General features: G+C 62.0%; 1 protein-coding gene across 3 annotated transcripts; it reads right to left on the bottom strand.

Annotated features, from left to right (window-relative positions):
- Window positions 1-970: 970 nt before the first annotated feature.
- NES (nestin) lies at window positions 971-10,004 on the bottom strand. 3 transcript variants are annotated; one of them, XM_036118239.2, is made up of 5 exons: window positions 9,062-10,004; window positions 7,972-8,096; window positions 6,231-6,304; window positions 4,174-5,977; window positions 971-4,140 (listed from the first exon to the last, which is right to left on the bottom strand). In XM_036118239.2, the coding sequence occupies exons 1-5, from the start codon at window positions 9,839-9,841 to the stop codon at window positions 1,479-1,481; spliced, it is 5,445 nt and encodes a 1,814-aa protein (XP_035974132.2). In that variant the 5' UTR covers window positions 9,842-10,004; the 3' UTR covers window positions 971-1,478. The 3 variants fall into 3 exon arrangements, with proteins under 3 accessions (XP_035974132.2, XP_035974131.2, XP_035974133.2); XM_036118238.2 differs by having other exon boundaries at window positions 971-5,977; window positions 9,062-10,003; XM_036118240.2 differs by having other exon boundaries at window positions 971-5,755; window positions 9,062-10,003.
- Between the last annotated feature and the right edge of the window lie 1,710 nt (window positions 10,005-11,714).

Here is an 11,714-nt window from a genome sequence, read left to right as displayed (position 1 = left end):
CTCTCATTGTCCCCCTGCCTTCAGCCTTGGGCCTGGGGAGAGGAAGAGCCTGCTCCCGGACTTGGGCTGGCCTCCAAATGTGGAACGTTTGTTCGGTCGCCCCTACCCCGCCCCCAGCCGGACACTTGGAGGGGCTGCCTGCCCTTCCTTCCCGCGGAGCCGAGCCAGGAGCGGCTTCTCCCTGGGTATCCTGACTTCAAGGCCTCGGGCCCCATCTAACCTGGGAACCCCTGGTCTCTCCCTGCCCCTCACAGGGACCCGGAGCACTCCTGGGGAGAGAGGTGGGGGCGGGGAGAAGCCGTGGCTGGGGGGACCCCAGGCCGAACCCCAGTTGGGAGCACAGCCCCTGGCTCCTTCACACCTGACAGCTTCGGTTTACCCCCACCTCACGGCCTCGTCCCGTCTTCGGGAGGCAAGTCCCACTGAAGATCTAAGCTGCAGCCCCCCCGCCCCGGCCTTCCCCAGCCTCCTCCTGCTCTTCCTGCCCCCGAGGCACCCCCAACCCCTTCCCCGTCACCCAGCCCAGCGCCCCTCACTGCAGCTGAGTCTGAGGTCCAGAGAGGTTAAACACTGACCGGAGGCCACAGAGCCTCCCGCATCCTGCTCTGACCCAGCCACTTGGAGCCAACGTTGCAGGCCAGACGACTGTTTGGGTTTGGAGGCAAGGGGCTCATTATCCTGGCGGCACTGAGGGGCCGGGGGAGCGGGGAGGATGCACAAGGTGGGGTGGCCCCAGGCCTAATCCCTGTCATCAGCGCTGTGGGCAGCGACGATGATGGGCCTGACTTCTGCCAGCACTGGGGTCACCTGGACTGCCACCCAGCCCTCCCCGGGCCCCATGCGGCCTTCCAGTTCCTTCTCTCCTCAGAGGCAGCCCCTCCCCAACATTAGCTTCTTCTCCAGTCACCCTGTCTCCTCTACTCCGCCTGGCCCTGAGGAGCCCCCACACTGGGGAAGGAAAAGTCCAGACTTTGGGGGTGGAAGAACTACTTTATTCAGGCAGGGATGAGCCAGACACAACATGGCAGGAATACGGGGGTCAGGACCTGGGAGCACACCCTCACCCAGCGGCCAGACACCCCAAGAGGGTGCAGCGAGGGGGGACAGGGCTGGTGAGCCCTGTGGTGAGGACCACCACAGCCCCCTCCCCTGGGAGGAGCCCTTTCCAGATGGCAGGAGGGGGAGAAGGGGTGTGGGAGGAAAGGGGCCTAGTCCTACAGTGGTTCAGCTGGCTGAAGCCTCATGGGACAGCAGGGTCGGAGGGGCTGGGTTGCATTCTGGAGCCTCCATTCTTGGGACGCACCCCCATACCACACCTTGCTTCACCTTGGCCGGCCAGCCTCTGGGACAGAAGCCACAGGGCAAGGGACCATAACTTACGGGTGCTGCCTCTGAGCCGGGAGGGGGCTGAGGGACCCCCCTGACACGCGCGCACACACACACACCCCGAGTCCTCAGTGAGGGAGGAGGAGCTCTCCCTAGTCCTCCCCTGAGGACCACGAGTCGACATCTCCTTCCCTTGGAGTGAACTTCAGGAACTGGCCCACGCCAAGGTGAAGAGGAGGTCCTGCCCAAGGGGCCTTCAGGGCACCCCCCTCGTCCTCCTCCTCTTCCAAGGGGCTGCCCTGGTCCACCTCAGGGCCCCCCAGTTTCCCCTGCCCTCCTCCCTCGGACTGCTGCAGCCCGTTTAACACCCCCCCATTCACACGCTCTAACTCCTCCTTCAGGCTGGGGCCCTGGCCATTGACACCCAGGCTGTCCCCCACTCCCAGGCCCATGTCTCCCACCCCACTGAGGGTTCCCAGAGGGCCGGGGACCTGGTCCTCCCTCTCCAAGGGAACAGGGCCAGATTCCTCGTCCGAGCCCGAGGGCTCCGTGCTGTCCTGGGACTCAGTCTCCAGGGCAGTCATGCGGACATCGGCTGCCATGCCCCTGAGGCCATCATCCCAGGGGACGCTGCCATCTGTGGTCTCAGACCCCAGGAAGTTCCCTCTCTGAGGGCCACTCAGGGCCGGGAGGGGGCCCACAGAGGACCCTGGGCCCCACTGGTCAGCCCCCGACTCCCTCCCATCTTCTTCCTCTCTGTCTTCCTCTCCGTCCTCCCCACTCTCTTCCTCATCTGCAAACCCATCGGACTCCCCATCCCCGTCCCAGGCTGCAGGCTCCAGCAGCAGCTGAGGCACTTGGCCTGGAGGTTCCACGGCCTCCCCGGGGATGCCGGGAAGGAGAGAACCCTCGGTCTCCAGGTCCTCAAACTCCTCCGACAAGTCAGAGTCCTGACCACATTCCTCCTCCTCTTCCCCAGGCTGAGCCCCACAGCCCTCAGGGGACGGGACAGAAGGATCCCAGCCTTCCTCTCTGGCCTCCCCTTGAGGGGAGGGCCTCTGCTCTCCGACCAGGTCCCACTTGGGGGAGACTGGGGACCGGAGATAGAGGCCCAGGGGAGTGGAGTCAGGAAGAGTCTCCCCAAGCTCATCAGCCTCGCTGTCTTCTCTGTTCTCCTCCCCCTCCTCCTGGAGATCCTCAGGGCTCCCCTCAGAACCCAATTTCTCCTGCTCCCCCTCCAGCCTTCCCAGAGCCTCTGCTCTGCCCTCCAGCCCCCAGCCAGCCCCCTGGCTCCCCTCAGCCAGGAGCTCGAGCCCAGGGGCATCTCCAGGGATTGGGGTGGGCGCCCGGGGCTCAGTGGGCCTTGGGCTGGGGGGCCCCAGCACTAGCTCTGCATCTTTTCCTGCTTCCTCTGACCCCAGGGGCCTGGGCTGAGGGGTACCCCTACTGCTTCCACTGTGAGAGGGGCACTTGGTGTCGGCGGGGAGCCCAGCCTCTGCTCCCCACGGGGCCTCCGGCTCTGCCTCCTCCCAGCCCCTGGGAAGCTCCAGGGGGTCTGTGCTCTTCCTGGACAGGGTGGAAAGCTCTGGGTCCAGAGCAGCTGCCTCCTCTGGGTCCTTTCTGGGCCCTTCCAAACCCTGCATCCTCTCTGCCTGCAAACCTTCCTCGCCCATGGGTGACGCCTCCCCCTCCTCTCTGGCCGGGGGGCCTGGGTCCTCCAGCCCCACCACCTCCTGCTCTGGTCCCTGCCGGCTTCCCGCAGCAGACTTGCCCACAGCTGTCGCTAACCCCGAAGTGACCTCTGGGGAGGCCTGGCCACCCCCCAGGGACTCATCTCTACCTTCCAACACCGGCTCTCTCGCCTCTGACACTCCCTGGGGAGCTTGGAGGCCTGGCACCCCCACTTGCTCTGGCTGCCCTTCGGGGTCCCGGAAGCCCTCAGTGCCTCCCTCCCCACTGGCTCCCTCAACTGGGACCCTCTGCTCTTTGGGCTCAGGGCTCCCTGGGTGCCCCTCTCCTGTGCTCCAGACCTCCCCTGCGGTCACCAGCCGCAGCTGTCCATGCCCCACAGACTCCTTCCCGGCGAAGCCAGCCCACTCCCTCACGTCCAGCTTTGCCTCAGCCTCCTGGCCCGCTGCCGCCCTGCCAGGGGGCAAATCCTGCTCCAGCTCTCGGTCCCCCACCACATCTTCCCACCCCTGCTGGCTGGCAGACAGTAGCAACTGCTGTCCTTCCTCTTCCAAAGACCTCGGCGACTCTGGATTCTCCATCTGCTCGGGCGTCTCTTCCTCGGTCAGGTTCCTTTGACTTTCCTGACCTAGCTCTTCCGGAGGTCTCAGATTCTCTAGGTTCCACCCTCCCAGAGATCTCAGTGATTCCTGGTCCCCCTTATCTAGGGGTCTCAGTGTCTCTCGGTCATCTTCCACAGAGTCCAGTGCTTCTTGAATTTCCTTTTCTAGAGGTTTCATTGTCTCCTGATTCATTTCTTCTGGAGACCACAGTGACTCTTGAGTTTCTAGAGATTTCAATATTCCCAAGTCTTCTCTTGCAGACTTTAGTGACTCTGGATTCTCAGTTTCTGAAGATCTCATTGTCTCTATACTCTCTTCTTCTGGGAACCTTAATAACTGTTGATTCTCATTTTCAAGAGGTCTAAATATCTCCCGGTCTTTTCCAAGAGACATTTGTGGCTCTGGTTTCACCTTTTCTAGAGGTCTCAATGTTGCCTGGTCTTCTTCTCCTAGAGACTCCCCTGGCTCCTGGTTCTCTTTTTCTAGAGATCTCAATGTCTCCTGGTTTTCATCTTCTAGAAACCTCATTGGCTCCTGGTTTTCATCTTCTAGAAACCTCATTGGCTCCTGGTTCTCTTTTTCTAGAGGCCTCAATGTCTCCTGGCCTTCTTCTTCTAGAGACCCCACTGGCTCCTGGTTTTCTTTTTCTAGAGATCCCAATGTCTCCTGGTTTTCCTCTTCTAGAGACTTCACTGGCTCCTGGTTCTCTTTTTCTAGAGACCTCAATGTCTCCTGGCCTTCTTCTTCTAGAGACCTCAAGGACTTCTGGTTCTCTTTTTCTAGAGGTCCCAATGTCTCCTGATTCTCATCTTCTAGAGACTTCACTGGCTCCTGATTCTCTTTTTCTAGAAGTCTCAGTGTTTCCAGGTCTTCTACTAGAGACCCCACTGGCTCCTGGTTCTCTTCTTCTAGAGGTCTCATTGTCTCCTGGTCCTCTTCTAGAGACCTCAAGGACCTCTGGTTCTCTTTTTCTAGAGGTCCCAATGTCTCCTGGTTCTCATCTTCTAGAGACCTCACTGGCTCCTGGTTCTCTTCTTCTAGAGGTCTCACTGTCTCCTGCTCCTCTTCTTCTAGGGACCTCAAGGACCTTCGGTTCTCTTTTTCTAGAAGCCTCAATGTCTCTTTGTCTTCTTCTTCTAGAGACCTCAGTGGTTCCTGGTTCTCTTTTTCTACAGGTCTCAAGGTCTTACGCTTCTCATCTTCTAGAGAGTTCAGAGACTCTTGGTTCTCTTTTTCTAGTAATCTCAAGTTTTCTAGATTCTCATCTTCTAGAGACCTCAGTGGCTTCTGAGTCTCCTTTTCTAAATCTCTTTTTGACTCAAAGTTCTCTTCTAGAGACCTTACTAACTCTTGATTTTCCTTTTCTGGATATAAAAATGTCTCTAGATTACCTTCAAGAGACCTCATTGGTTCTTGATTCTCCTTTTCTAGAGATTGCAATGTCTGTGGGTCCTCTTTTCCTACAGGTTTAAGTAGTCCTAGAGTCTCTTCTTCTAGAGGTCTCACTACTTCTGCATCCTTGTCTTCTAAAGACATCAATAGCTCTTGATTCTCCTTTTCTAGACCTTTTGATGTGTCTAAACTCTCTTCTTCTAAAGACCTCAGAGATTCTGGATTCTCCTTCTCTAGAGATCTCAGTGCCTCATGGGTCTGTTTTTCCAGAGACATGAGTGGCTCTTGAATTTCCTCTTCCACAGACTTCAGAGTTTCTTTTTCCAAAGGACCCTGGGAGTCCTGGATTTCCTTCATGTTCAGATCCCCATCTTCTTGCCATGTTTCCTGCTGCAAACTCTTCACCATTTTTACCTCTATGGCCATTTCTTTCTCTGCCAGCCCCCAGATTTGCCCTTCACCTTCCTCCTGGAATCTGCTGGCCATTCCAGACCCACCGGGTTCTCTACCTTTGGCCTCCAAACTACAGGGGTCAGGGCTGAGGGGTGGGGCCAAGGAGGTATGATCCTCAGGGGACTGGACAGTACTGGCCTCTTGTTGCTCGCCTCCAGGCTCCTCTGGTCCTGGCAGGATGCTGGAAGGGATGGCTACCTTGGCTTTAGCGTGCAGGGCCTCTGGAACCTGCTGCCTCCCAATCTGTGGCTGGAGCAGGGAGAGCGGGGCATCCTGGGCTCTGATCTCTGCATCTGTAATGGCACAGGGAGCCAGAAGTGTGGGCGGGATGGGGGTGCTGGCCAAGGTTGGGGTACGGGCCTGGAGGAATCCTTGGCTCTTCAGAAAGCCTGGCACAGGTGTCTCAAGGGTATCAGGCAAGGGCAAGGAGAGGGAAGTAGGGCTCAGGGCAGTGAGCAAAGGTCCCAGATGCCGGCCCTCTGGGGTCCCAGGGAAATGCAGCTCCAGCTTAGGGTCTGGAAAGGCAGAGGGGAAGAAACAGCGTCAGTAGGGACTGGTGGTGGCCCGGAGCTTCAAAGCAGCTACCACTTCTGGCAAGAGCGCCCATGAGCCCTGCCCCCACCTTCCACGGGCTGGGTGGAGAGTACACTCACTGCTACAGGAGGCCAAGGAGTCAAGACCTAGACTGGGTCTCCCAGGAGAGGAGTCACTCTGGGGTATAAAGGGCAAAGGAGAGAGTGGGGGGGAGGGTCTGGCCCCTCCTCTTACCCTGGCAGCCGAGGAAAGCCTTGGAAGCGCTGCCGGGGGTCTGCAGCCGGGAGTTCTCGGCCTCTAGGAGGGTCCTGCGGATGAGGGAGGAAATGCTGGGTCAGCCACCCGCCCTCTGGCAAGCCAGCCAGGGAGGACTCGGCTGAGCCTGTGTCCCTGGCCCTGCCCGATTCCTCTTCATGTCCACTGCAGCACAAGGCCACGCGTGGGATTACACTTGGCTGCACCCGGGGTGCCCCATGGACACACCCCACAGCATCACAGGCTTACTTGGGACACAGGGCAGATTCCCACACAGTGCGCACACACCCACACAGCCCCCCCCTCCCAGTGATCTCATCCTCCCTGTGGGGCCCATTCTCATGCTAATTGCTGCCTTTGTCCACAGTGCCCTCCGGAGGGTCTGAGTAGGAGGGTCTGAGTAGGGGGCTTCCCGGGGGGAGTGGGAATTCTCAGGCCGTTCCCATGGGATAGCCTCCCTCCTTCTCCCCCAGGGGCCCCAAAGCTGGTCACAGACAAAAGCAAATGAATTCCGCTCTCTCTCTCCAAATCCTTTTCATGCCTCAAAAACCAGTGGTTAAGCCTGCCCAGACCCTTCGCCTGAGTGGTTTGATTGGGGGTCAAGGCCTTCATCCTGGGACCTCTAAGTACTCTGGATCCCAAGCCTTTCGGGGCAATGGAGGTCTTTGTGTCCATGACCCTGCCTCCGTGCCCCACGGGGCAATAGGAGGGCACGGAGAGGGGGAGGGGTGATGCAGAACATCCTGCTCCTCTCAAGGACTCTGAGTCTGCTTAGTGTTTGCCATGGTCTCACCTCTGTCCTTGCTGACGGGGCACCTGCTCTCTGAGCTCTGTGCCCCGTGGAGGTACAGCGCCCTCTTCCTCAGCCCAACACCCTCACTGACCTTCCCTCTCAGGGCCCTGCCTCCCCTGCCCTCCTGATCCTGTCCCGGGGCCGCTGTCTTAGTTGGCCTGTGAGTTCTCCGGGTACTGTCCTCATTGCATGTCCAGCCCCAGCCCCCACCCTGTGGCAAAGCCCCGTCCTCAGGCTCCATCACTGGGTCCTCAGCCGGACAGGCCAGTTTCCCAGAAGAGACTGTGGCTTTGAGAGAGGCAGCACTTGCTAGGTCTCAGCCTTTCTGGAGCCAACAGGAAATGTGATCAGCAGAAGGGCTGGGCACAGCCAGGGCGCTAGGGCTCGAGGGGAGTCAGGCCCATGACATTCAGGATGGAAGGGCCTTGGATGTCACCCCCCGCATCTCCCATCTCCAGACAAGGAGACCGAGGCCCGGGTCAGGTGCCCCACCCCCAACCTGCAATTCCTCCTTTGTGGGGCTGCCCAAGGACATCATCGCCTCAGCGTGAGCACACACACGCGCACACACACACACACACACACACACACACACACACACACTTTGGGCTTTTCAGCCCCTTGGCAGGGCTCTGGATGGAGAGGCCCCACGTGTGTCCAGCTGTCTCTCCTGAGGCCGTCCCACTCAGCAGCCTCACCTCTCCTTGGGAGATTTCCCAGGCACAGGAGACTATTTTGGTCCTGAACCCACGGGGGAGCAGGTGGGCTCGGGTGGAAGCCGTCCTGGTGCGGTAGGAATCAGCCCAGAGTCACAGAACCTAGCGGTAGCCCAGTGGCCACCACCCATGGCTCTGGGCTCCTTCGGCGGAGCTCGGCCTGCAAGGGTGTGTGCATCCGTGCACCTGGGTGGGCCCGACGAACCCATACCTGTATGTGGCCACCTCCAGGCTGAGGGACATCTGGAGGTGCTCCAGCTGCCGTCGACCTTCCAGGACCCGGGCAATCTGGCTCCGCAGGCCCTGCTTCTCCTGCTCCAGGGCATCCACCACCAGCTGCAGAACAAGGGGAGGCAGCCCGTGAAGGGGCGGCCCCCCACTAACTAGCCTGCTCCCTGACCGACTCCTGCCTCTACCCCTTCCGTCCTGCCTGGAGCACCCCCTCTGGAGCCCCCGAGATGAGGCCGATGGCCCTCCCGGGCTCTCCCATGGGCCGGCTCCTTCTCTGAGGATGCGGAGCGCAAACGGGACTTCAGCTCCCACAGGAGAGGGGAGGTGAGGGAGGAGAGGAGATGCTTAGAGAGGAGAGGGAAAGAAAGTGAACGCAGAAGGAAAAACGATTAATCAAGAGGCCCGGAGCACGGTCCCAGTCACTGTCTCCTGGTCGGTCCTCACACCAGGCCCCCGCCCCCTCCACTTCCCACATGTTCTGGAATCTTTCTCCTCACAGAGGAGGGGTGGGAGGTGGCCGTGGCCAGACCTCTGTCTGGCCCAGGCGGGAGGCTGTTTTCCCAGCTGCTGGTCCCATCTGCGCGGGGTGAGGGGGAGCAGCTGTCCCGGCTTCTGGAATGTGCTGGGGGGAGCTGAGAAGCTGGGACAAGGGAGTAGGGCCGGTTGGTGGCCGCACCTCGAGGGCCCCTGACCCCCTCCTGTCGGGGGGAGGAGGGCGGCTAGGAACGGGGCCAACTCAGCGCTGGGGGAGCTGGGGGCGGGGAGTGGTGGCCCGCGCATTTTCGGAGCGACAGCAGAGGCGGGGACAAGCCCGCGGCCCCGGCCAGTGAGGAGGCCGCCCCGCTGCCCGCCGGTGCCGGCCAGGGGTGTGCTCTTCCGCACGGCTCCGAAGCCCGCCATCCCCACCCGACTCTAGACAAAGTGGGGAGAGTCAAGGGCCTCCGGCACCACGGCGGGCTTTCTAGGCAGTGGCCCCTGAACGGGCAGCCGCGTGCAGCCGCACTCCGCACCGCCCTCCCCGGCCCCTGGCCCCGCGGGGCCTGCGCGGCTCCCCGACCCTCCCCGGTCACCTGGAACTTCTCGGTGGCCCGCAGCCGCTCCTGCCAGCCGCCCTGCAGCCTCTGCTCCAGCGCCGCCCGTAGCTCCCGGAGGCCGCCGCGCTCGGCCCGCAGCTGCTGCAGCTCCCGCTGGCCCTCGCGGGCGCCCTGCACGGCGCGGCCCAAGCGCTCGCGGGCCTGGCCCAGCGACGTCTCCATGCGCGCCACGCGCTCCTGGAAGCCGCGGACCGCCCCGCGCCACGCGTCGCCCAGCTGCCGCGTGAGCTCCTCCAGCTCCGGGGCGGGCGCGGGGGGCCCGCGGGGCGCGGCGGGGCGGCTGGGGGCGCGGGGCCGGGCGCTCAGGGCGGCGCGCTCCTCCTCGTGCGCCGCGCACACGGCCGCCAGCTCGCGCTCCAGCTCCGCGGCCCGGGAGCTCAGCCGCGCCTGGGCGCACTTCTCGGCCTCGGCCGCACGCCGGCTCTGGGCCGCCTCGGCCGCCGCCCGCTCCCGCGCCAGCCGCTGCCGCTCGCACTGGCCTGCCACGCCCTCCACCTCTTCCGCCAGGTTGTCGCGCGCCACCTCGGCCGCGTGCTTCTCCCGCCAGCGCTGGTCGACGAGGGCCCGCAGGGCCGCCAGCTCGTCGTCGGCACGGGCGCGCCAGGAGGCGTCCCCGGTCTGCGCCCGGAGGCCCCCGAGCTCGGCGCCGAGCAGCTCATTCTGCTCCTCTAGGGCCTTCACCCGCGCCAGGTAGGCCTCCAGGCGCCGGTTGAGCTCCCACATCTGGAAAGATTCCTCCCCCAGGCAGCCCTCCATCTTGCTCGCAAGTCTGACCCACCGAAGGCGGAGAGACGCGGGGCAGCGGGAGAAGCCAGCAACTCTCAGAGCTCTTCGGACGGACCGGGAGGGAGAAGGGAGACCGGCGGGGACAATGGCGGGGCGGGGCGAGGAGCGGCCGGGCGACTGAACGTCGGGAGTGGGAACGAGGCTATTCATACTCCCGCCAGCCAGGCGGGAAAAGGGGCGGGACCCGAGCCTTAACCCCTGGAGTTCGGGAAGCGGGGCGGGCCCGCGTCCGTGCGCCGCGCTGTGCCGGAGCCTGGAGCCGATCGGAACGGCTGCCCGGGGAATCCGATCCCACCGAGTGGCCTTCTGAGGAAGGAGGCCGTGCCCAGACCTGGGCCTGTGGAGGGGGCCCCGGGGACCGAGGCCTGGGTGCGGGGAGGGGGTGGGACGGGGCGAGTCTCTGTTACTCAGCACGCCCAGGAGCGGTACCACTTCCGGAATTCAAGACTCGGTTTCTTCATCCATAAAATGGGAGCAATGAGGGGCCTCTCACGGGGCCGCTGGCCGTTGGTCTGTTTTGCTGATAGAAATGCCGGGGGAAGGCGGCGTTGCAGAGAGAGGGCAGAAGGACACACATGTTCTGTTGGGAGGCCGCAGCACGTGCGCACACACCGGGACCCGGGAGGTCCGGGAGGGCTGCGCGCCCCCCGACTCGCCTCCATCCTTCCTTCCTGCCGCTCTTCGACAGGGCCCGAGGCTCACAAACCCACGTTTCAGGTAGGCCAAGGCCTCCCCCAGTTCTCAGGCAAAGGGGCCCGTCCCTCCCTCGGTGTGTGGGGGTGGGGGCGGGGGCGGGCGGGTTTCGTGGGCAGAGGGTGCCCCCTGGTGGTGAGCAGACCAGGCCAGGAGGAGGAAGCAGGCGGAAAGAAGAGGCCCCGCTTCATGACAACCAGCGCGTTTCCTGAGCCTTTGTAAGGGGCCAGATCGTGTTCTAACATCTTACTGGCACTCCCTGACTGAATCCGCAAAACATCCCTCTGAGGATTCTGCAGTTCTGGAGGCGGAGGAGGGCGTCCTTGAGCGAGGAAGTGAGGGACAGGTAAGGGGTGGAGATGCAGAGTGAAGGGCAGCAGGGCCAGAAGGGGACGGAGGGCATCTCTGGGGAAGGAGTTGCTGCTCACGTAAACCCAGTTCAGGCTAGGAAGTGTCAACCCCTGCCTGTTAAGTGCCAGCTGCCCTCGCGGGAGGAGCTCATAGTTTGGTCCGTGAAGGCAGCAGGGATGGACGCTCAGGGTCAGCTGGTGGAGATAAATATAGCGAGATGATTACAGTACTTAGCTCCTGGGGCGCCTGGGCGGCTCCGTCGTTGGGCGTCTACCTTCGGCTCAGGTCATGATCCCAGGATTCTGGGATCGAGCCCCGCATCGGGCTCCCTGCCCCGGGGGAAGCCTGCTTCTCCCTCTGCCACTCCCCCTGCTCATGTTCCCTCTCTCACTGTGTCTCTGTCAAATTAAAAAAAAAAAAAAAAAACTTAAAAAAAACAGTACTTAGCTCCCAAAGTGTCCACGGAGAACTGGGGAGCACAGAGCATGGACAGGGTTTCTAGGTGGGGGTAGAACAGTGACCAGAAGGCCATCCCACCAATACCCCCACCCCTGTCCCCAGGGCAGCTGGGCTTTGGAATCCACTACCAATCATGGACCGGAGGCCCGGGAGGGGTCAGTGGGTGTAGAAAGGGGGACTGACTGAGGGTCAGTGCAGACCTGAGGCTGAGCCTTCTCCATCCTCACATTACCCCAGTCTGGCCCGGGCTGTGGGCTCCTAAGACCTGTGTCCAGGAGAGAGCCCCGCGTCTGACTTTTGCACTTTCTGGCTAAATGACCTTGGGCAGATTGCGTAACTT

Source organism: Halichoerus grypus, chromosome 7 (genome assembly GCF_964656455.1).
Source record: "Halichoerus grypus chromosome 7, mHalGry1.hap1.1, whole genome shotgun sequence".
Lineage (NCBI taxonomy): Eukaryota > Metazoa > Chordata > Mammalia > Carnivora > Phocidae > Halichoerus > Halichoerus grypus.
The sequence above is the reverse complement of the archived record's forward strand: the minus strand, read 5'-3'. Positions and strand labels throughout refer to the sequence as shown.

Coding starts and splice junctions, on each gene's coding strand:
- NES (XM_036118238.2), bottom strand. CDS start 9,841: ATGGAGGGCTGCCTGGGGGAGGAATCTTTCCAGATGTGGGAGCTCAAC. Junction 6,305..7,971: donor CTGGAGGTGGCCACATACAG/GTATGGGTTCGT, acceptor CCTCATCCGCAG/GACCCTCCTAGAGGCCGAGA. Junction 5,978..6,230: donor GGCTTTCCTCGGCTGCCAGG/GTAAGAGGAGGG, acceptor CTGCCTTTCCAG/ACCCTAAGCTGGAGCTGCAT.